General features: G+C 42.8%; 1 protein-coding gene across 2 annotated transcripts in view; it reads left to right on the top strand.

The window, feature by feature from the left end:
* Positions 1-1,148: 1,148 nt before the first annotated feature.
* The window catches only part of pcdh19 (protocadherin 19), a 53,751-nt gene continuing 29,033 nt past the window's right edge, over positions 1,149-25,866 (top strand). The window contains exons 1-2 of one of the 2 annotated variants that reach the window (XM_070837467.1): positions 1,149-3,675; positions 6,321-6,666. In XM_070837467.1, coding sequence (XP_070693568.1) covers positions 1,529-3,675; positions 6,321-6,666 — 2,493 coding nt within the window. In that variant the 5' untranslated portion in view covers positions 1,149-1,528. The remainder of the gene's footprint in view (positions 3,676-6,320; positions 6,667-25,866) is intronic. The other variant, XM_070837468.1, reaches the window with a different exon arrangement.

Consider the following 25,866-nt stretch of genomic DNA (forward strand, 5'->3'; position numbering starts at 1 on the left):
AAAGTTATCCTTTAGCATCTCCTCTGTGCCTCTGCTGGAGGAAATTAGTCTGTTGCTCTCTTTTTTTTTCTTTCTTTTTTTTTTTTTTTCTGCAGCACCCATGAAACCCTCTCAAAGACCCCCATGGGTCCCCCAGACCCCGATTTCGGAACTGCCCGCTCTAACGATCATCTAATACACAGCTCCGTGTTTCAACTTGTACGCTGTAATTGCCCGTTGAGTCGTCCATCTGCAGGAGAACAGGTAGTTGGCCGTGTTTCATTGCTGTACTTTGCCCCACCCACCAGCAGCTCCAGCCCTCCTGTGTAACCCCTGATTGGCTGAGGGGATTGCGGGTCCTGAGACGGAGCGCTCAGCTCGGAGCTGCGCGTCCGCCAGTGTGCACCAGTGAAGCGAGAGGAGCGCTTGTTGGAGTCAACTAGACAGCCTACTGGCAACGCGTGGTGATTTCTTTCTTTTTTTTTCTGCCTCAACCAGGCTGGATATAGGCGTCCGTGCTTCTACTTTGCTGCAGCCCAACATGAAATGCGTTTTGTACATACTGTAGGCTCTAGCAACGTTTTCTCCCACTGGCTTTTGGCTACATTTTCATCGGATTTTTTTTTTTTGTGTGTGTGTTGTTGCATGGACTAATTATCGGGATATGTGCAGCCTTTTCCAAGTGAGATACGAGGAAATTAATTAGTAAGTAAAAGCTTCAAGACTTGCGGAGGTGGTTGAAAGACTAAATCTGCTGGAAATAGAAAGGTAATCGGGACTTCAGTGATGTGATGAGACATTCCTGCAATTGCACCCTTGTTCTTTAGGCAAAGATATCTGGACTTAAGCTGTTGAATAATTTTGTGACTGCAGATGCTTTTAGCTTTTCCTCGTCAGATGTGCAGTTTGAAAGCCCATAGCTGCCGACCGAAGAGGAAATTTTATTACTGCTTGTAATATATGACACAGAGCAAGATGTTCATCCAAAATGCGACTTAAACATATGCTGGCATCAAGGCGGAGAATTTAACACGGACTTTTGAGCCCTATTTCTTCATCTGCACGGAAGATTTAAAATATTGTGGACTTTTGTGGCTCACGGGAATTCTCTTTTTTTTTGTGTCTATGCAGTCCGAGCATTCGTCCTCCTTTCAGCGCACTTGAAAATGGACAGTTCACCATATGAGTCATGTGTAAGACCAGTTTGCCGCTTGATAAGAGCTGCACGGATTTACACGGCTAAAGCACTGTTGTGAGAAGATTCAGCATGTTTTCACAGATCTGTCGTCCCCAATGTTTCGTCCGCTGCAGTAGACCGGAGGATGTGCTCTGCCTGAGAAGAGTAAAATAGGCTAAGGCACTTGTTACAATTATAGCTTTCACAGCATGATATAATTTGCATACACAAGAGCTTTTCGTCATCCAAACACTTTTCCAGACACTTTAACGAGATGATTCATGTGGAGCCCTGTTCCTGTTTTCTCTGACGTGCATTCTTGTGCGCAATAATCAAGGTCTTTATTAAGCAGAGAAAAACTCAACAGGTACAATGCCAACCAAGGAAATGGAATTGTTACAATTAATTGCTGTTCTCCTATTATTTTGGGTCGGGGCTGAGGCTGTGATCAACCTAAAATATGGAATAAACGAGGAGATGAAGCCCGGCTCAGTGATTGGAAATGTGACAAAGGACGCGCTAAAGCAAGGATTTCAGATTGCACCGCAGCCCCCATACTTAAGGGTAATTTCCAATTCAGAACCACGATGGGTGGAACTCAGTCCAGCCGGAATCCTTACAACCCAAATGAAAATAGATCGGGATGTAGTTTGTCGGCAGAACCCGAAGTGCATTATTTCCCTTGAAGTGATGTCAAACTCTATGGAGATCTGTGTCATCAAAGTTGAAATTGAGGATTTGAACGACAACGCACCCAGATTCCCAACGAGCCACATTGACATTGAAATTTCTGAGAATGCCTCCCCTGGTACCAGGTTTCCCCTAGAGGGGGCAAGCGATCCGGACTCGGGGATCTTTGGAGTGCAATCATATTCCATCACCCCAAATGAGCTTTTCGGACTAGAAATAAAGACCAGAGGGGATGGGTCCAAAATTGCTGAGCTCGTCGTGCAAAAATCGTTAGACAGGGAGACCCAGTCCCACTATACCTATGAAATCAGCGCAGAAGATGGAGGAGACCCTCCTAAGATAGGCGCGGTCCAGTTAAACATCAAGGTAATTGATTCTAATGACAACAACCCAGTTTTTGACGAGACAGTGTATACGGTGAACGTGATGGAGAACTCCCCCATCAATACATTAGTCATAGACTTGAATGCTACGGATCCGGACGAGGGCACTAATGGAGAGGTTGTGTACTCGTTCCACAGTTACGTCACCGAAAAAACGAGGGACGCGTTCAAAATTGACTCCAGAACCGGGATCATCACTGTCAACGGTGTTTTGGATTACGAAACAGCACAAATATACGAGATCGACGTCCAGGCCAAAGATTTAGGTCCAAACTCTATCCCAGCTCACTGCAAAGTCACAGTGAATGTGATGGACACGAACGATAACCCACCTGTCATCAGTTTACTCTCACTGAACACAGAGATGGTGGAAGTTAGTGAAAACGCGCAGCGTGGATATGTCATTGCGCTAGTGAGGGTGTCAGATAAGGATTCTGGGGCAAACGGCAAAGTGCAGTGCAGGCTGCAGGGCAATGTTCCGTTCAGACTTCAAGAATATGAGAGCTTCTCCACTATACTTGTAGATGGCAGGTTGGACAGAGAGCAAAAGGACACATACAACCTGACTATCCAAGCGGAGGACAGTGGCACCCCCCCTTTACGCGCCACAAAATCTTTGGTAGTCAAAGTCACAGATGAAAACGACAACCCTCCCCACTTCCTCAAACCACACTATCAAGAGATGGTGATGGAAAACAACCTGCCCGGTTCGTGTCTGCTAGCAGTGTCAGCAGAAGACCCGGATTTGGGAATGAATGGCACAGTTTCCTACTCCATCGTCCCCGGTGAGATTAAGCACATGGATGTAAACACATATGTCAGCATAAACCCATCAGGCCGCATTTACTCCATGAGATCATTCGACCATGAGTACACCAGGACTTTTGATTTCAAAGTTTTGGCCAGAGACAACGGTAACCCCTCCTTATCAAGTAACGCCACGGTGCGTATTGTTGTCTTGGATGTCAATGACAACACACCTGTTATGACAAACCCTCCACTGGTTAATGGCACCGCGGAGGTTTCCATCCCAAGAAACGCTGGGGTGGGTTACATGGTGACCCAAGTTAAGGCAGACGATTACGACGAGGGGGAGAACGGGCGGCTGACCTACACCATCTCAGAGGGGGACAGGGCTTTCTTTGAAATCGACCAGGTGAACGGAGAGGTGCGCTCCACCAGGATGTTTGGAGAAAACGCCAAGTCCACCTACGAGATCACGGTGGTGGCGAGGGACCACGGCAAGCCCTCCCTGTCAGCCTCGGCCTACATCGTGGTGTACCTCTCACCAGACCTGAACACGCAGGATCCTATTGGACCTGTCAACCTGTCCCTCATCTTCATCATCGCTCTGGGCTCTATCGCCGCCATCCTGTTTGTCACCATGATTTTTGTGGCGGTCAAGTGCAAGAGGGATAACAAGGAGATCCGGACGTACAACTGCAGGTACTGAGTAAATCTCGTGGATGTGTGTGTGTGACTGTGTGTGACTGTGTGTGTGTGTGTGTGTGTGTGTGTGTGTGTGTGTGTGTGTGCGCGCGCGCACAAATAAGAAAGAGAGATTGTGTGTGTGTGTGTGTGTGTGTGTGTGTGTGTGTGTGTTTGTGTTTGTGTTTGTGCGTGTGTCCGCTATCGTGCCTGAAACTGCTAGTTGTCAGTGCATTGCTTTTGTCATGCAGCATGTAGAGGCCTGAATGTGAGGACTGCAGATTTTTTTTTTCCACAGCTGAACCCCGACTGCGTTCAATCAGACACATTCTGCTTAGGCCCACTGTTCCGTGTTACGGAAACGTGATTGATTGATTTAATTCATCCATTGCAACCAATTGACTCATAAATATGACGGTTCAACTGTCATGTTCAATTTGCGAATGTGTTGCCGGACAATTAAAGTCCTACTGGTTCAATAGCAGTCCCAAACATTTGTTATTTAACATCCAACACGGCTGATTGTCTGTTATGAGCTTTAATCTAAAGTGATAATGGATTATGGACCTCTAGCATCACTCAGGTTTGCCTCTGCTTTCTTCTGCAGCAAAGAACATTTGTAACAACAACAGCAGAATTAAAAGAAATTAGACAGCAAATGTAAAAAAAATGATAATAAAAAAAAGTAGTTTAGATTATATAAAACCCTGTAAACCACATCATAGTCATTAACTATTTACCCAGATTCTTGGAAAGGAGCAAATTATTATTTTCCGGACTTTGCATATTGAACATTGTGTTTAGTTCATCAATCTGATCATCAGCTCTGGCTTTGATTTCCCTGTGCCAAAACACCACTATAAATTTACATATAGATTGGATTTGAGAATTTAACCTGAAGCTATAATCATATTTTGCTCCAAACATTATTTTGTTAATTTGTTGTCAATTTAGGCCATTTTTCAAGCATGTTCTCGAGAAAAAAATATTCTAAAACACCCCCAACATTGCTCTGATTTTTTTCTTGATATAGATTTAGAAATGTGTGTTTTTTTTTTCATGTAACGCTTGTTAAATTGTAAAACATTATCACCACTTTAAAGTCCTTTTCAGCGCTTTGTAAATTGCAGAGCTGCGACTTTAAAATGAATTCTTGTTCTCTCTCAAGTAGCTCTAAGTAAAGAAAAAAAACACTGCTCCACTTTCAATAGTGACCACATTGTTAACAGGAAGAACCCACACATGTTCTCATCATAGGAATGTTAAGAAACTACTTTAAATGTGTTTTATTGAAGCCTGATTGATACCAGCTTGTTGACATCTTGATCACAGAAGCTACTTCATGCAATATTATATTTTAAATGTCAGTTATACGTTTCGTCCAGAGATGAGACAAGGATTCACAACAACAAATTCAAAACTGCTCCCACTTCTTTACTCTCCTAGTGTGAGCCACTTTCCCTGCTGGGTGCTTTAATCAGCATTGATGTGCTGTGCTTCTCAGTCGCCACCTCAAATATGAGGAGCAGTTATCTCCAATTTATTGCTTGTCCTCTGTCAGTCTGCCTGACTCTGAAGATTTCCCCCTCCCAGATTTCAATTTGGGCACAGAGTAGAGAGACAACATGTTAAAATGATAAATGAAAAAGAGATGGAGTATTTTCTGCCCCTGCAGTTGCCCATTTTCTTTTCTCAGAATCAAGGGGGAGCAGAATGGGGGAGGGAGGTGTTTTCAAGATGCAATCTAAAAGAAAAATGAAAAAGACAAACTACAGTGGTGCTTCTAAACCAGTGTGATTTTAGAAGCGACAGAGGATTAAAGCTGCATTTTAGTGAGGAACAGAGGGCAGTGGGGGCTAGTATAGCAGAGATGTTCAAGACAAGACAAGAGACAGGAACAGAGACATTCCAGATATTGCAATTTCATGGGTAACTTTAGCTTTCCTGTGGGCTTTAAAGGAAAATAAACCATATGCTCCATGCTGCAAGGTTCCAGAGTTTGAAGTAATGCAGATGGTAAAAAACATCACCAATTATATGGAATATGTCTAGCGAAGTTTGTAGTCATCACTACAGAGTATACAGCATCTGTTCTCCTGTGGAAAACTGCAAAGCAGTGCTTAAGAAAGGATATTTCCCCCAGTCTGAGGTTCCTTTGATAAAACATGGCTGTGTTGCTCATTTGCTCTTATTAAAGTCAAAATACTCAGTTCAAGTTTGAGGCAGCCACTGAGAGCAACTAAATGAATCTGAATCTGCAGTTCTCCTGCACTCCGTATTGCTAGTGGGCTCGCGTGATAATGAAAGAAAAAATGGAATTAGTGTGGGTTGTGTGCTTTGAATACGATTGCATATACCGGTAGTGCTGCTCAGTATCAGTGTTCTTTTGCCTTGCTTCTGTGGTTTGGCATGTTTGCATATTTTCTGCCTGTTTGTGACATGTCGATTATTGAGCATGCAAATGCAAACAAGGGATGACAGCTCTATTGCAAGCCGGGAGTGGGGAGTCACTTAAGTGTGCTGTTCCACTCCTGGACACGGGCAATGAGCCTTTGTCTGGCACCCATGGTCGAACAGTGCCCTAGCTGGCATGGCGGGCAAGCTTTTTGACCGTGTGGACAGAGGAAGGGAAGGCAGAACACTGCTTTATTGAGTCTGTTCAGTTTCTTCTACTTGCGCAGGGTGGCGGAGTACTCTTATGGCAACCAGAAGAAGTCCAGCAAGAAGAAGAAGCTGAGCAAGAATGACATCCGCCTGGTGCCACGTGACGTCGAGGAGACAGACAAGATGAATGTGGTGAGTTGCTCATCTCTCACCTCCTCGCTCAACTACTTCGACTACCACCAGCAGAGCCTGCCGCTGGGCTGCAGGCGCTCCGAGAGCACCTTCCTCAACGTGGAGAACCAGAACTCACGCAATGCGGCTCCCAACCATGGCTATCAGCACCCGTTCACTGGGCAGGGCCACCAGCAGCCAGACCTCATCATCAACGGCATGCCACTGCCAGAGGTGAGATACAACTCGTGACTGTGCTCTGTCCTAAATCCTTAGCTGGGCTGCTTTGGGTTGTGAGAGGTGAAAGAAAAGGGGAGGTTTGGTTTTTAAATTGATTCTATCACTAAATGTGAGCTTTCAGTAGAAGAAGTAACAGTCAGCTTTGTTAGATTTCCATTTTTATTAATTACTATTATTAGTTCTCCTTGGTGGTGCTGTATCTTTAAGAATTTGAGATGGAGATACAATCCACTACCTTTCAACACATCTCAAGGTCTAGTGATATTTAGCATTCCATTGTAATGAGTATAGTGTCAGTGAAATGTCTGTGTTATTGACGGAGAGCTGAGCTATTCAAAATGGCACGTGTGACGTTATGTCAGGCGATCTGACTGGAGTCCTTCAAGGCATTTTAAGGGGCTGAGACATTGAGGCTGACCTGTGACTGAGAGTGCTTTGCCAAGCAGAATTTGGAGGCCTGACAAAGTGGATTATTTGGCCCCTCTTACGCCACTTGTTTTCTTTTTTTTTTTATTTATGTGTGCTGAGCTATTGCAAAAAGAACAGGAGTTTGAGCACCTGCCAGATGTATTGACCCAGGTAATCAGCTCCACCACACGTCATTTCAGGTGCTAGCAGAAAGAATAATCATTGCTTAAATGCTTTATCTGTGTGTCGTCCATTTGGCTGCAGTCTTACCGCATGGCCGCTCTGCACTGCCAGCCGTTGAATTACCCTGACATACCATGCATGGCTACAGCAGAGCAGTGGAGGTCTGACTTGAAAGACTATTCAGGCTGACAGAGTGTATGTTGACCAGCTGATCTTTAGTTTATAGATTTTCGTATATATGAACTAGTCTATTGGATTCTTTGGGCAACCTCTTTTCTTGTCCTCATGACCCACTTCTCCTCGATCCCATGGGAGAAAGGGACATTTATGTTTGTGTGTGTGTGAGAGAAGAAAAATGTGCATCACTGAGTGTGTGTGTTTGTGTAACTGTATGTGTGTATCATGCTCACTCCTGTAGACAGCAGCAAATAAGCTCTAGCTCCACGTGCACACACACACACTTGTAATTGATGACTCCAATCTCCGTTTGACATTCAGTGAGAAGAAGGTGGGGTGTGTTGTTGGGAGTGGGGGTCTTAAAGCAAGAAACACAAGATGGATATTGATGTATTGACTGGATGATCCAGAGAGATCCAGGCACCGATGGATCCTGTGGGGTCAATGAGACCTACTTACAGGCATGCTGATTTACTGGGCTTGTCTGAGCTGGTTCTGACTGAGTGTGTGTGTGTGTGTGCGCGTGAGAGAGAGAGAGAGAGTAACACAGGTGGTAAAGAATGAGAAATGTAGTAGGGGTTGTCCTCTGGTGTTATCTGGTCAGAGGTGGGGGATTCAGCAGGTACATGCAGCGACCCGTATGCTGTGATTGTATTTGCTAGTAGGCAGTGCTATGCAGGTCAACACTACCCTTTCCTCAGCCAAAAAAATGTGGGCCCGGCTGTACAAAGAAATCAACCGACGCTGTGAAAAGCTCCAGCAACATCCTGTCTCTGTGGCTCAACTATCCAATAAAAGCACATTTGCCGCAGGATTAGGAGAGCCTTTATTTGCTTCAGCTAATGAAAAAGTGGAGAGCGAGACAAATACGTTTGAAGATTGATTTTGATGATTCCATATGCAAAGCTCAGAGTAGTCGTTATAGAGCTGTGTGCAGGCAGATAGGAAGATAGGAAGGGAAGAAGTGAGTGAGGGTGAATGAGCCTCAGTGCCAGGTGTCTGAGCCCGACCACGTTTTCTAATTTTCTTAGAGGCAGTTGATGGGCTTGATACAGGCTGGGCCTGTTTAGCATGCAGCTTCCATTGCTCTCCGCCTTGCACATGATGTTGACAAACATCTCTTTGACCTGATCTTTGCATATTTTCCCTGGACTTAGAGAAGAGAATCTGTGTGTGATAGAGAAAGTAAGTGAGAAGTAGCGGTAGCGAGAGCACGCCTCACCCTTCAACAGAGTAACCCCACCGCAACAACAGTTGTCATTGTTTTCTTTCCTCCCCATTGTGACATTTGCAAAAGACAGAAGCTCTACAGTATGTACAAATGTTGCTCTTAAATAAAAAATGTTTTCGGTATAATTACAACGCCATTTATAGCACAAACAAACAGCAGTGAAATGACTGATAATTGCTTTGTTACAATGAGCAAGCTTGGGCTTGAAACCACTTGACTCCACAAGTCCTCAACCCATATCCCATTGACTGGCTGGGACACACGAGTGGCTGCTCTGTGGTGATTACTAAGGCTGCTTTGTCCCCAAAAAATTGTTTTCATCCTGAGGGCAACCTCATAATTATCCATGATTCATTTATCCTTGGCGGAAGAGCTTTTTGTTTTTACACCAGGGCACAATGATGTCTCTGTGTTTGTTTATTTTCCAAACATGTAGATTAAAATTATCATAGGCATCAGAATGTGGATACGAGGTCAGATTAGGTTTGCTAATGGAGGTAAAGAGGATATCGGCTCCTGTCCGTTTGTAAAAAATGTTTTAAAATGATGCAAGTGTCTCCTCGCTGTTAGCTCACATGGAGCATCCCGCTTATGTCAGAGCAGGTGGAGTCGAGCTTTTCCTGCTACAGACAAAGCACTTTGGTGCGTGCGCACACACACACGCACACACATACAAGAAGCAGACTAGCCAAGATAACGGTGACAGGTCTCCCTAAAGGCCCCATACCTGCAATTGCATTGTGTATATTGTACTCTCCCTTGTGAGAATGTGTACCAGTATATACCTCCCTGAGCATTTCTGTCCATTGTTTTGAGAAGCATCAGCTGTGAGATGTTTGTTAGACCTGCCTGTGGTAGCACTAATATGAATGCTCACAGGAGAATAGAGCTGTCTTCCATGGCTTAATTATAGTGAATCACTTGGTGGGGGAGACAATTATACAGTAAAGGAATGGCCTTTGGCTAGAATGTGTTTTTGAATTTGTAATGTGTACTAAGGCTTCTCACACCTGTGATTCCAGATAATGAACACAGCAGGAAAATAAGTTATCTCACTTTATTGATTAGCCTTATTCAGCTAAGAGATTGCATATTTTTCTTTTATAAAGATGATAAATGAATCAGAAAAAGGAAATAAATTGATTTTTTAAAAAGGGGGAGTTTGACTTTGCACTACATGGTGTAAAATGTTTGCCGGACAATGCGCTTTACAAGTTTAGTTAATTGATAATCAATACAATCATCGTCCAGGTACCCTTTTGCATTATTTCCTTAAAGACATTGTTGCTACAGCACAGAAGTCTCAGTGAAACTGTGTTGCTGTGTATGCTGCAGTGTCAGGTTCAGATTCTGACAAAAGAGAAATGGATGTACATTTTGTTTGTTTGTTCAGTTCTCAAAGTCAATCAAAGGCACCTAAATGAGAAAATGAACATTGAAACAAAACAACTGACAAGGTATCTCAGTGCACCGTCTTGTTGTTTTTCTCCCTGTGAGTAAGGAAGACGTTTTGATATTGATGTAGAAGAGACAACAGGGAGTGGTTCCAGAGAGGCTGCACATCCCTCGCTATCACTTCACATCAGGACAATATGCATGGGAGCATTCAAACGTGTCATATTGAGCATGCAAAGTAGATGTCATGCTGTCAGTGCATACTACACATCTGTTGAAACTGCCAATCTCCTCCCACACACATACTCATGAATACACACGCACACACAATATCTCTTATGGAGTGTCACATTTATTTGAAATATGGGCAGTGACATTATCATTTACATCATTATGACCGACACAGGAATCTTGGAGAAGGAGAAATGAGAGGCATAATCCACCATTGTCGATAATCAAACATTCTTGTGATTCGCATTTAAAGTACTCTTATAATGTTATTTTGATACTGTCATCATTCCCTGGTGTTTAAGATATGCTTGGCTATAAATGTTGTTGATAAGATTTTCCTTAATAGTTTCCATCTTTCATTGTTAGATTTTATAGGGCAGCTCTAGTGTTAATGAAATTTTTACATATTTACTGCCTAATTCCTAAATGTTACTGTAGACAGTTTTAGAATATACAAAATAAATGATATTTTTCTCTCATCTAAGCAGCTTTTTGCAGAGGCCCTAGGGGACATGGTTGAGAAAAAAATAGATGGGCAAAAAAAAAGGGTGAATATTTTTGCGTATTCATGAGAAACTTTTGCATTTTCTCACAATGATTTTGCATTCTCCGAAGAAACTTTTGCGTTCTGCTGCATTCATTAGCAAACAACTGCAGCACTCTGGGCAACTTCATAGCTCCTTGTGGATGTACCCTAAAAGCAGAGAACATGGACTACGTGTGGGTAAAGAAGATGTGCACTTGGTGTTCAGGTCAGGTCGGCAAAGTCCCGGAACGACACGCAGGAGGCTCTCATGCGCACCCCGACAGGCCACAGAGAGACGGTAAAAAGACACAAGCATCTTTGTGGATTTTTTGACAGGCGACCAGCCCACTGAAGCAGCGGTCAAACAGGATTGTACCTGGAATGCCAAATGATCAATACACCACTACATGTCATTCCAAGCATGTGAAAACATCGTGTATGCACGAAAATACTGGACATTTTCAATCTGGGACGATCCCGTATGATACCAAACTGACATGGAATTACATTGAGCTGAATGAAAACGTGTTTTGAGAGAATGCAAAAGTTGCTTGGGCGAATACAAAAGTTTAATTTATTTATTTTTTCACCCATCCCTGTTTACCTCCCACATGTCCCCTTCGGGGCTCCAAAGATTTTCAATATAACTGTAAAAAAAGAAACATTCTGAAGGTCGTTTTTGGTCAAGAGGATGGTGTAGATTTTGAGTAGAAATTCAATATTTACCACATCTTTGTAGGCTGTATCTGGCAGAATCATTTGGCTTTTGTTTGTTGACTCAATGCTGTGGCTGACAGAAAGAAGAAAACTCTAACTACTGGTTGAAATTAGTTTAATTAGGAGAGGATGACAGAGGAAACGGAGAAGCATGTAAAACTCTATCTCTTGTTGCATCTCATGTCACATTGTTGCTGATTGCACGCAGTACTGCAACAGGAGACAGCGACTGGAGCTTACACTTCAAATGCAAAAGTTCCTCACCTGATTTTTGTTTTGCAGTATTTGACTGCCATCTCTGTACTCAGTCTTCATTACCATTTTTGAATAGAAGTGAATGCATCTGACATTTGCAGCAAAACTATCTCAATCTCAGTCTTGGTCTGTGTTTTTAAAACAAGATGAGCATTAGAACTGCATAAAGAAATAAGGAAAAAAATCAGTCTTTCCTTTGAGCACACAGGTGCCATAGCAGGTTAAGACTTTTATAAATGGTTTATAGAGTCAGTATAGTACAGGAAGCTAAAGGGCACATAGCCAATGTCTTGTCAAAAAGCTTTACGGAAAAAAAAAAAAGTCAGATTCTCAGATGATACAGAACCTCTTCATCTCTGAACAGTTTGTCAATCCTGGTGGAAAAGAAACAACAGATATACGGATATTGTGCGTTAAGGGAATGGATACATAACTGCTTGATCTTAAAAGTCAGTATTTTTATTTATTTATTTTTGATGTGTTGGAAGAGTGGGAGGTGTATGTTGCATTCTTTAAAGTCTCTTCCTTTCAAAGGATTTGAGAAAGAATCGTTTCATCTGCAAAAGCTTCAGATGCGCACTGATTGAGTGGCAGATGAACCTGTTAATTATTTAGAGAGGTTATTTGTAAGGCAGAGGCTTCAGAAACACTCTGCTTTTCAAGTGTCAGTGTTTATAAGGTGAAATAAAGCCTTGTCTGTCAGAAATAAATTAACATTGTGACAGTGATGTACTCTGTGCCCCCTTATTACATTCCTCAGCTGGCTCCTCCCATCGTGTTTAACACAAAGCTGGTGAAGCTGTAGGGTGATTTTGTGACATTACTCAACAAGATGGTTTTCACTTCATGCACAACCAGTGCTAGTTTTACACTTGGTTGGGTTTTTATAGCCTTGACCCCAACCCGCAACACCCCATCACTGCATGTCATTCTCGATGTTGCAGAGGTACAATGAAATGACATAACAACCCCAGGCAGCCAGTCCGAAGCGCCCAGGCCCGCCGGGTTGCCACCCTCTCATTGGGATCAGAGCATCCAGCCAACGAGCTTAAGAGTCAAAACACACGAGTGACGGCGTCTGATGTACACATGTCACTATATGTGTCCTTAAACACATGTGACTGGTGAGGAGCATACACAGCGAATAATACTGTAGAGAAACGGCGAGGCCTGGAAAGATGAGGAGAGACAGAAAGGAACAGGGGAGGGGAGAGAGATCTATTTATAGAATGCCAATGATTTTACTAAACCTGTATTGCTACTGCCTAAAACATGTTATTTTACACTGCAAAATGTGGTGTTAGGATGAGGATTAGATTTTATTGCACAAACCATATCAACCTCCACAGAAAGCAATAATGTCACTTTTCCATTGTTAGTACAAGGTGCTTTTTTCCCCCTGAAAAAACAAACATGATTATTTCTATGTACATGTAAACATGGTAGAAAATATTATTCCTTAAAATCTTGACAGGCCTGGATAAAATGATCAAATGGTTGAACATCTTGAAAACATCAGCAAACTATATATGCTACAACAGACATCTTTAACCTATTTTGTAGACATACTCAACCACACAATTACATCAGAATAAAAAAAGTAAAGCCATATGGTACTTATCAACTTAGTCATTCATCCATCTTTTGACATAGTTTTACTTGGTTCGAGACTACAGCAATGCATATGAAAATGTATTTTAAATGACTTTAAAAGCTCCATCATGTGGAAATAATTAACCTTCTTCTGAATCTATTTAACATCAAAGGAAGAGGATTTTTTTTTGTGGAGCCGAAGATGGGCACATAATGCTATTAGTTGTCAAACAATTTATGTTGAAAGATTTTTACTGGACAACTACCCAAATGCAAAAAAGGGTACAATGGCAATGGGCTTGCAGAGTTGATGGGTCCACACGTAAATGAGAGGAGGCTAAATGGAGTGAAGGAAATGGACATAGTGATGATGTTTATCGCTGGGGAAGGGGACATCATTACGCACCTTGTTAAGCCCTGCAAGCAATGCTGTGTGGACGTAATTACCCATTTAAATGAGTTTCCCGCAGCGTTGTTTTTTTATTTCTCAAATTAAACTCTTTGACACAAATATGCCGCATTCGGTTTGTCATGAGATCTTTGGACTCCCAAGTCCCGACATAGATGCAATGTGGAAATTTACCATTAGGAAAAATATCATTAGCAGTTATCATATGCAGCCTTTCACACTGATTCATGCAAAGTTTGGGTGTCAAACTCCTGCTCTATGTAGTATTGACCAAAACTAAGTTGAAGTTTCAAGGAAAACTAATAAAGCCAAACATGTCTCAGGAAAAGTTATGACAAGGAGAGGCTCCAGGAAATAACCCCATCTCTCATTAATGCAGGTTTTGCTGCCTGTGGTTGAAAAAGCCTGCAGTTACATTAATATAGGATAGAAAAGGTCATCTTGCATATTTAAAAACAGACACCCCAAGACTTGTTATGGCCAGGAGTGAAATCTATTTGCCGTTGAAGCTCACAATACTGTTTGCTCTGTCGCATCGAGTGTATGTCAAGAGTAATGTGCCCACCTCCGTCCCTCTGGCTTAAAAATATTAATACAGAAGCATTTGTACGATGTGTATTGGCAAACACTGTAAGAAAATATTGACACTCCTTCAATATATTTGTCCCTCTTTTCAGATAAGAATACTGGGGGAGACAGTCTTTGGGGAAATAATTTTTTTCTAGTCATATCTATCATGGAACATCAAAACCAGAATGTTTTGCACCAAGTAAACAAAGTAAGAAAAGTAATTCTCTAGTAATAACCACTATGAATTTAGTGCGCCAAAAACTAATTTTGTCCAAATGTGCAGAAAGAAAGGGTGTTAATTACAATTCATGGATATCAGGCTTTAATTTTTTTTCACTGTCCTGTCTTCGTTGAACTGCCGGTTACCAGACTTGTTGCCACATTGTTGAGAGAATTCCCAGGGCTTTCTCCTGAGTGCTGATGCTATGCTTTTTGAATGACAGGGAAATGGGGGGGTAGGGACTCTGTTAAACGTAACAATACGCAATGTGAACGGAAACTTTTCCAAGCAGCCAGCTCCTACACCAGGGAAGGATGACCTTTCCAAGTGTCCTGTTTTTTTGCCTAAAACAAAGAGGGAGCAGGACAATGTTAGTTAGCATTTCCCCCATCAGATTAAATGTCAACTTCTGCATACATAATTGTAGAATGGAAAGGAGGAAAACTTGAAGTGAACCAATTTGCTGGTGGATAGATGAATCCTGAGCTTAGTTATTCACTGCATTGCAGATATTGTCACGGTGCTTTCAGTGTCGTCTGCTCACACTTTACAATTTTGTTAAATCCGTATGTTAGCGCGGCGCCTGGCTTTGCAGTAATTGTAACATTGAGTGAAACTTAACTCGGCTGGAAACAAAAGTATTATCCCTTTGTCACATGTCTACATTTTTTAAGTATTTGAAGAGGGCACAGCAGACAATAGGGAGCAGACGTCATTGTATTAAACTCAAATGCTGCATTATACCTTTGTTTTGTTTGCTCCAGTGGTGAAGCAGTCTTTCCTGTTTCTCCCTTTCTTCCATTTCAGCAAATTCATACAGCGCTTTTGTTTCTAGACATAAACCTGGATGCGCATTAGGGACTGCATGTATGGGATGTTTGATGAGCATAGAGGCTGTTGGCAGACGAGCCACTATAGCAGCAATATCGGCCGCCTCAGAGGCATGCAGCAGTATGGCTAGAGGAGCAGCAGGGTAGCGTAATTGTGCATTGTTCATCCACAGAACAGAGGCAGAGCATGTAATGAGCTGTAGCATTTTCACCAAGCCAGCCTAATGGGCTATGACCGAGTATAGGCCTCTCAGAGCCTTTGCGTTCCCTCTGCCCTGTGTGGCCAGTGTCTTGGGCCTCCTCTTTTCTTTTCTCCCATTCTGCCCCTTTTCTCTGCCCGGTCAGCGTCAACCATTCCTTCACCCCTGTTATCCTGCTCCTTTATCTCTGCTCCCCTTACCCATTGTCCCCCTGTCTGAGGAGATGGTGGGACCCCTAATGTGTTCAGTGTGTGGCTCCTTTTCTCATTCATGGTGTCTGTAAAGCTCCAAGCAGTCAGTCTGATTCAGGCTGACATAAATCAGAATAGCTCATTGACGGAGTGCCGTATGCAGTGTGATTACATTAAAAACCCAAACACAGCACACAAATAAAAGTTCAGGAGGGGAATTTGCTGATGTTAGGTGTAGGGGATTTGTTGTTAGAAGTCGGCTCATTTTTATATCAAAGGCTGTTTTGCATTTTGATTATCTAGTTTTCCTGAAAGCTATTCAGGTGGGCCTGTTTGCTCAGGTTTGTTTTCCTGGGATTAGAGCTTTTCAGACAGGGCCCAGGCCTATTATTTACTCCCATATCTAGTTTCCAGGGAGGCGGGAAACCATTTCTTTGCCCGAGTGATACCAGGTCAAGTTGGAAAGACAAGAATGTGTGCCAGAAAAAAAATTAGATATCTACTCTGGGCTGAGCTCGGAGGATGAAAGCACCACTAATGATAATAGTTATGATTGCCATGCAAGGGAATTGATAACGACTTCACTCGCCTCTTTGTGCTCTCTTATGGCATCAGAAAACAATATTCCGGGTTCAGTCAGTGTCTGGCTGTGTAGCACAATGGGACGTCAGTTTTGACTTTCCCTTCACGTCCACCATTTGACATACCACAGCAAAGGCGGCCAAGTTAATGAATGAAAAGCACTTGGCCTCTGTCAGACTGCTCGGAGTGCAGTACTTTTCCCCAGTAACCTCCTTAGTTCAAGATTACTCTCTTGTACCGGTTCTGTATTTGAGAGCAGTTCAGACTTATGGGGAGTTAGCGAGAAAGAAAGGCAGCATATCTATACTTGCTAAAGGGGAGATTGCTTATAATCTTTGTGCTTTAAGAACAAAGGTTGACTGTTCTGTCTCGGAGCATGACAGCAAGGTCACCACAGAGCTGAGTTTGAGTGCCCTTATAGTTCAGGGATTGTTAGATCACAGCAGGCTGTTAATGCATCAACATGGGAAGATGAATACACAGTTTAGTAAAAATGCCTCTGCAGATCATTTTCTGTGAACCATTAAAGAAATATATACATGAATAATAAAAGTTACAATTAGAAAATGTGACATTTTTGAAATTTACATATTTGTATTCTTAGTAAGATTAAGATGAGAAGGATGCTCTTTGATGTATTTAACATAGCTTAGCACAAATACTGCAAGCAAGGGGAATAACTTTTGAGGGAATATTTCAATATTTTTTGGATATATGCCTTTCTTTCTAAGAGTTAAACAAGAAGGTTGATACCACATTGATACCTATCCATTCAATATGCCAATTTCTTGGTCGGGAACAATGACTTTCTAAAGTGTCTGTTTGTTGCCCTCATTTTTTGTATAAATTGAACAACCAAGATATAATATGTTAATTGATGAACTTTAGCTGTGCTGCTATGCAGATGCTTTTTACCTTTGGACAGAGCCAGGCTAGCTGCTTCCCCCTGCTTTCAGTTTTTATGCTTGATGCTCCAGCTCCATATTTAACGCACAAATATGAGAGTCTTCTCCTCTAACTCTCAGCAAGAAAGTAAATAAGCATATTTCCCAAAAGAACCCTGCATTTTAGCGTTGTGTAAATTTATATTTTCCTTGAATTAGTTGTTTATTCCAGAAAAAAAAGGGAATCCAGTCTTAATTTTGTTTTTCTCTCAGTTGGCTGCCCCCTTTTTGTTTTTGTGCGACAGAACAGCAGACAAAATGCCAAGAGTGGTGGGGGTGGACAGACATGGGAGTGGTGTTCTGACTTTTCATTTGTTCGCTACCCAGTAATGATTATTTTAGCCTCTAAGCCCCAGATTTGGCCTTGTTTTGCTATGGGAAGCAGCATCAATGGGGACAGAGCAGCCTTGCCCTGGCTGAGGAGCTTGTCTGTGGCTAAGCTGGTTGGCAACGGGAGTCAGGTACACAGCATGGAAGACATTTTGAGCGCTGTCACGGGAGGTCAGCTGCGACATGAAAGGGGATAGATAGGCAGAATATTCAGTTTAGGTGTGGATGGGTTGAGTTTTGCTGCTGCATTACCTACATTTGTTTGCCTGGTGGCTGAATGGAAGCATTTTCTAATTATAGACCTACATCGTTTTCCTTGTTAGTAGCGCTGGTAACAAGCCAGTCGTCATCTTGCATGAGCAACTGCAGAAAGCTGACTTTTGGTTTAATTTGGAGGACTAGCTATAATCCAGACTAAATCCCTTAAAGCTGAAGCCCCCTCCCTCTCCCCACCACTGTTGGATTACGGGAGTGTCTTTAAAAGGATAAGGACCTGCTTATCACTGCTTCCCTCAACACTTGTTTGGGACTTTAGATGTGGGGGAGGACAGTTCATCGTCACCCAATATAGCCAGTGTGGATATGAGTCAACGAGATCAAGCAGCTGACGGCTGAGATCAATGATAATCACCATTTACAGTTTTTAAACCCTCATCCTCACAAAAAACATATGGATCTTAGCATATGCCTGCGTTCCCACCCCAGTGATTCTCATCAGTATGTTGAGTCTGACTGACTAAAGCAGCTAAATCAGATGTCCAGCAGTGCTTTATGAGTGCAATGCTTGTTGCCTTTAATCATTTTCACACAGATATTTATTAACTGTTTGACAGTTGACGTGTCCAGCCTTTGTTGCGGAACAAATAAGTGTTGAAGACCATTGAAAAATCCAAAATCATTTAAATGTAGATAAACTAATCAAAACCACAGTGGCAGAAACTTTACATTTCCCTATATTCACCATTATTCCCATGTTTAGCAATTTTCACAAAATAAAAATAGTACAATTGTCTTCTTGAGAAAATGGACCATCTCAGTTTCAGTTTTAGCTTTTTGGATTTTAGTGGATTTTTTTTGCTTTGGACAGAGGCTAGCTGTTCCCCATTTTAAGCCTTTATGATGAGCCAAGCTAACCGTCTGCTGCCTCAGATATGAGTGCTATCAATCTTCTCATCTAACTCTCTGCATTTCCCAAATGTCTAACCACTCCTTTGATGCTGTTCTGAAATGAAACCATGAACCGTCCAGAAGGCAGGATAACCCATTCAAAAAGCTAAAACAAAAACAACGGTTCGGCGGACAGTAATGTGAAAGTACTTCATTTGTAATAAATGAAAATCATGCTGAACACTAATCTGTTTAGTAGCACAGTTCAGGTGATACTGACAAACAAAGGCAGGAGCTATAGGAAAGGTTTATCCAAGCTACAGCTGTTTGTATCACTCACTGCTAATGAAGTGTTATTGGGAGTTGGAGAGGAGCTCAGTATTGCAGCAGGGAATAGAGACCAATCTAGCACACATATGTGTTGTTTAAGATGCTATATTTGAGTGTGAGGTTGGTACTTACCTCATTGGGAGTGTGATGGCGGTGAGGCGAGGGAGTGGTGCAAATTCCCGGTGGATTCAGGCTGTGAACCCTGAGCTCTCGGCTTAGGTGCAGTCTGGGAGTTACATAGAGAGCCAAGCCACATGGGGGGAGCATAGAAATAGAACCTTTGAGTACTTGTTTACCTCTGTGTCAAGATTTTTGACTCCGCTCATTAACCTGTGCACTTGGGTGAAGACGTCTCTCGCTCTCTGTTTCTCTCTGCCTCTATCTTTCTCGCAATTAATAATGATACCTAAGGTGTAAGCATAAACACTTTAAACTCTATAAACATATGTAGCAATAGGGTGACAGGGCAGCTATCACACCTCAAAAACAGCAAATCAATTTCAGCTGATACCAGTTCACAGATACACCCTGTAGCACTTTCCTCAAATCTAATCATGGATCCATTTTAACTACGTTAGCTGGGAGTCTACTTGCCATTAAAATGGGTTTTCAGTTTCTATTATTTTGAGAGCATTGGTTAAAAATGAACCAAGTGCAGCTGTAATGTAACAACCATACGTCTTCCATCTCTGAAAGATGGAAAAGCAGAGGAATCTCCACGTTCATCCGAGCTCTACCCTCCTCTTGCCCCCCCGCCCACCCCCTTCCTATTACCCATGCAGCCAGCATCCTCTCTAAATTGTTTTGCATGACCTTTGCTACAGTAGCTCTAATTATTACCATCACACAGGCCCTGTAAGGCACACAGCTAATTATACTGGATTTATCTGAAGGGACATTGGTGCCATTCTTCATAGGCATGTCTTGGCTACCATCAGTGCGGGTGATCTAAACCCAGGATAAGGTTAATTTGGGTAATACAGTAATAGTAATTAGAGTCACAATAATTACAAGCATGGTTGTAATAACAATGAAGACCAGGTTATTAGTAATAGAGATCCAAATGATCTTGCTACACATATGCAATACCTTATGTAATTGAGAACGGCATTGCCTATAAAGAGAGATGGTGAGAGATGCTATGCAATATGCATAATGACATTATTACAGAGCCAGATTGTTGCTGTTTCCTTCCCATTGCGCTAAATCGATGTTTGACAGTGGTAGTTGAAAGATATATTTTCAAAGGCATTGTGGGATTACCCGTTAGTGTAGGTACCAGGACCTCTAGTCATTGCATCTCCTAAAGAGTTGTTACTAGAAGAAGCGATATTTTTCAAAGCTCCGACATGAATGAAGAGGGGCAGTTGGAGCCATCTTTTGGCTGGCGGGCAACTCATGTAATGAGCCTAAGAGGGTTCCAATTATTCCACTTGCGATCAAAAAGGAGAAGGAGATTACTTCTCTTGCCTCTTTTTTCTCTGACATTTTACACAGTAACATCTTTTGATAGGGGCTGGGGGAGAGGGAAAAAAATGATTGCTAGTGAGCGCCTCTTGTACAGGCTCCAGCAGTACAGTCCTTTCTGTCTAGCAGAGACAAAGCAATGCTTTTGCAGCTCACACATATTTTTTCTTTATTTTTGGATGTTTTTATAATAAAACTACTTTTCCCAGTGCATGGTACATTAGCTTTCTTTTAGACTGTCACCTGCTCAAGACAGAAAGGAAGCTTTCATATGACCGCAGGCTTTGGCTACAGCCGACTTCATGGCTGATCGCTGCCATATTTTTCCACAGAGCTATTGTAAATTGTGAAGAAGCATGTTGGGTACTCACTCACTGCAGTCGTTTTCCTCCTCTGCTTAACAGTGTAAGTCATGTTTCACAGAATACAAAGGGGAGTTGAATTATTCGATTGTGTACAGATTTTTTCCTCCCCTTTTCATTTATTAAATTCCCAGATTACAAGTAAAAGCACATTAGATGTCTGGCGGTAACTAAAAGGATTTCTCCGCTATAGGATATCAAACTATATCAGCCTAGGAGAAATAAATGATGAAAAAAACAAAGGGCAAATAATATTATGTACCACTGCACTGAGACAAAGAGAACTCCAATCTGCATCAGCACAGATAAACATCCACCCCTAAGATATGTTCTTGGTAGATAACAGCTTAGTGTGTGTGTGTGTGTGTGTTTGCAACATACACGCACACAAACAAACACGCACACAGAAGCGCACAGAGCAGAGCTTTGATAAGCACAGAAAATTACTACATGTTGTTTATGGTGGCAGAACAAAAGGATTCAAATTTCAAGAAATCAAGCGGTGGAAAGGTGGATGCAGGGTCTAAGATGCATTTCAGTGGGGTAGATTTGACTGTATAATAAAGATATAATTAGGGGGAAACAAGATCTGTGCTCGACTGTGTGCATGTTTTTGTGCGTGCGTGTGTGTGTGTGCCTGAGTGTGGGAACACAGTGCCTTGCCTTCCCCTGTGGATCCACTGCGAGGGTAGGAGGCATAGATCCACCGTCTGCTGCTGTTTTCCATGACCCTGTACATCCCCCGCAGTGAAAAACGATGTTTGCCCCCAAAGACGGCCGTAATACAAATTAAATTAAATGAAGTCAGTGCGGCTAATCCCTGTGTGTTTCAGCTGCTGAAACACCCCCCTCCCTTATGAATGAGTGGGTCAAGCCCGCTGCATCTGGCCCCCTCTCCACTGGCCCTGAACTCAAGCTGCCAGGCTCCCAGTCCCTGACGGAGACGACAGCAGGCCCTGCTCCGACTTTCTGCCCCACTGCGACTGTGTGTGTGTGTGTGTGTGTGTGTGTGTGTGTGTGTGTGTGTGTTTGCGTATGAACACGTGTGGCTCATTGTAGATTTCTGTTGTGTTCTTCCCTTTGTGACTCACACAGTGTTTATTCCCTTTTGCTTGCTTTGCCTTTGCGCCCATGTGTCTGCATGTGTGCACTTCTTCAAGAAAGCTTTGTTTTTGTTTGTGGCTGGCTTACACATTTCACACACTTCTTGACTTTTCTGAGGTCTATATTTTTTTTTGTAAATTTACTGTTAAATGTAAAATATTGATGATTCACATGTTCACATCTCTCAGACAATGTACTTAACAGCAGTGTAAAGGAAAACAAACGGTAGCGCCGGACCACATAGTGTTGGATTTTGTTTTGTTCTGCCTTTGCCCTGATGGCAGTCTGTCACAGTCCTGTTAACAAGCTGGATTTACAGATGCGGTGGTGATGTGCAAGCAGCTAATACTCTGCTGTCAATCCCAGTGCTGACAGCTGCCTAGAAAGACCATCCCAAATATTACCAGCAGATGTGCTTCACATTGAAGCACCAGCAAACAGGATCAAAAAGCTAACTAGGCTTCCATAACTGGATAGGACTACTGATAGGAGTAGCCTTGTTGTGACGCAAAGTAAAAGATCTCGTATGCCCATCTGTTTAATAAAAAGCCCCTCTCTATGATACGTACTTTGGCATCAAGCCCGATCGTCCACCCCTGATTTGAGCACCAGCTCTGATTTGCGAGACAAAGTGCATCAACTGAGTTTTAGCAGCTGGTGTACGCAGATATTATGTTTAGGGGATTGTGGGTTAGGAGGGTGGATGGGTGGGTTTTTAATGAGCTGGAGTCTGGAGTACATGTTTGTATGTGTGTGTGTGTGTGTGTGGGGCTACAGTATGCGTGTTTGTGTGTGTGCGTTGCGGATCTGAGCACCTGCACACATGCCCTTTGAAAAGCTCCATCACCCGTCCATCCAGCCAACACACAGTGTAAACATGGTTTGTTTGAGCAAGTGGCCTGGGGTAGTTGGATTAATGAGCGCTGATGAAGTTCCACTTGTATCCTGGGTGCTGCCTCCCTATTTGCTGGAGTGGCTGTGATGTGGTAGTGTGTCCGGAGGCGGTGACTCATTCCCTTTACCCAGTGTCAGATTAAGGCATGTCAATAAACAGACCCACTCAATCCATCTCCGAGTGACTGCATCCGCTCACAGAGCCTCCCAGTCTGTAATGAGCTGCTGCAAATCTCCATCCAACTAAAATGTCTGGATAGATGCCTTGTCACAGTGAGCGAGAGAAAAAGAGAGAGGGAGGGAGAAAAGAGACAGACAGAGAGACTACAGCAGCACTGATATGACTGGCAGCCACTGTTAAGCTGCTCAGAGAAAATATCCCGTGCTCCACCATGTTGGAGCATGTAAAATCAGCTCTCCTCATAGATTCAAAGATTTCCAATTCCTGTCATTCTCATGTGTATCTAGTTAATGAAAAATTAATTCTAAGTTTACTGATTTCAAAAGTGACGGAAAGTCATTCTGTTTATTCAGTCGCTGCTCTCATGTAAGCGTTTAAGGGAAACATGTTTACATAATCTGCAGTGTTTCTGAATGTTTATTTTTAAGGTCCAGCCCAGGGGAGGTGGGAGAAACCTTTGGGAATTCCTTGTGCACTCATTTAGCATGCCCAGCCCCCCTCCCCCCCATCACTGGCTAATATAGGGCACAACTGAGAAGAGAAAATGCTATCTAGTAACTCTCATACAAAAAAATGAATTGCCTGCTGAAACATGTTTGTCGTGCTTATTCCCATAAACCACAAAGTCTACCTGGATTAAATGTTACCCTCAACACCTCCGGAGTCTGTTCAAAAAGTCACCACCTACCTCTCTCATGTGGCACCATGCACACATTAACGGATTTTGGGATGAGAGGAGTGTGAAAACTTTTCAGTCTGACATCCAAATTAAAGAAAATCCCTCAAGACTTGCCTAAAGGGGAAGTTCCTGCTATTTCAGTTTGATTAGGCTCCACAGGCTTTAAGAAAAGTAAGCCGATTTCTTTTAGGAAACAGCGTAGATAGTCAAGTCTTTTTTCCTCCCTCCCCCTTTTTACTATGTAAAACCATGAATCATAATCTTATAGAGATACTCAGGTTTTCTTTCTGACTTGTAGACAGACTAAGTCTGAAAACACATGCAGACCTGAGCGCTGAACAGGTGTTAAATGAAACTCTATCCAACCTTATGTTGCTGGTGACACAGTAGACCTCCGTGTTCATTCTAAGTGGACACAATAACTCCATCTGAAAGGCTTAAAAGCACCAGCCTCGTCTTTTAAGACGGAGACAAAACAAAAACAGCGACCCCGGAACCCACACAGCCACCATCAGTTTGAAAGATGTTGGTCCCAAGTAGTGATTCCCTGGTAAGACAACAGCTCTGACTTAAGCCTCTTTAGCGTCAGCCGACTCCGCTGGAATGCAGACGTCTGCAAAGGGGGCCTATTATTTAAAATCTTTTCATCATGCTGAAAGGGAGGGAAATAGCTTTGACGTTGAGAATCTCATGAATAATGAATGCTGTTTCTATCAATGTATGTATAATTAATCATATCTCTACTAACTGGACTTGCGTGGAGCCTGTAGGCCTGAGTGACATGGAGCCTGGTCTGGACTATTGTCTCTGTGTCAGAATAAAAGACAGCCGTTTCCCTTGTAGGGGTGATGCACAGGTGGAACAAGCAGTAGCCTTAAAACTTTGGCCTTTGAGGAGGTGATTGTTTTGGTCAGAATGGGTAAATATTTGTTCGATTTCACACGGAAAGGCAAGAAAAATGAGAAGGAAATGCAAGCAGGAAGCGGCATTGTGTTCACGTATCTGTTCCATTGTGTTTGAGAGAAGCTGTTACTTTGTGTGCTCAAACATTACTCAACACTTAAAACATGCAGTCAAGGGCACAAGTGACCTCATGGAATTTAATTCACCCTTTATATTTTTTTATTTTTTTTTTTGTGCCCAGTTTCCAATACTGCAGAAATGTACAACCCACAGTGGAGCACGGAAGCTTTTAAAAACCTTTTCTCCCCCGAATCACTCACTTTCATAACATGATTGATTCCCAAATGGGCTGCTGGGTTTGGGGTGAATTGATGGGTGATGAAGTGAAATGATGCAGAGAATGTGGCAGGTTATTTGTCACACATGTACCCCTCTGTCACAATTGATTGTGTATAATTTGAGTTTGCAGGGGAGCCAGTTGATATTAAATGGTAACAACTCTCTGTATTCATCACGGCAGGCCCCCTTTAGCAGGCAGAAATAGAAAATGTAATCTCATCCACAACCATGGCAGTGCCTCAGGCACTCTTTCACCCTTTTTACCACTGATCCTCCCTTAGGGGCCCTGCCCTCTCTAAAGGAAGAGGGAAATCTATAATCTAGCAGATGGCAAAGGATCTATGGGAAATTCTATAATCGGGAAGATGGGGGTGATGATGATGGTCATTGGGGTAGAGGGCAGAGGGGGGGTGGAGGGTTACATGGTAGCCCGAAGAGTGTTTCTTCTTTCTCACATGGTAAACAAAGTATAAACCCATTCCGAGCAGGTGCCTTGGTGGTCTGTGTCTTCGTCATGGGTGTCACACAGACTCAGTGTGAGCTGCTTAGAGGTGCCGCTGGGTGTCGACCCAGAGGCGTGGTGGTCGCACGCCAGCTCAGCCCTGCAAGTCAGGGATTGTTGGAGCAGGGCTTTTGTGGGGAAGCAGAAAGAGGGAGTCTGTGTGTGCAAGAATGTGAATGTGCAGGAGGCTCAAAGTGAGGCATTTCCTTTCAGTCACAGTCAGTGTGTGTAGGATGAGAAAGTCACCTGCAGACGCACACATACACTCACACACTCCTCTGTATCCTCACTGCAAAACTGCATGAGGGGAATACATGCGTCTGTAAACAGTCTG

Source organism: Pempheris klunzingeri, chromosome 9 (assembly GCF_042242105.1).
Source record: "Pempheris klunzingeri isolate RE-2024b chromosome 9, fPemKlu1.hap1, whole genome shotgun sequence".
In the NCBI taxonomy this organism is placed as follows: Eukaryota; Metazoa; Chordata; class Actinopteri; order Acropomatiformes; family Pempheridae; genus Pempheris; species Pempheris klunzingeri.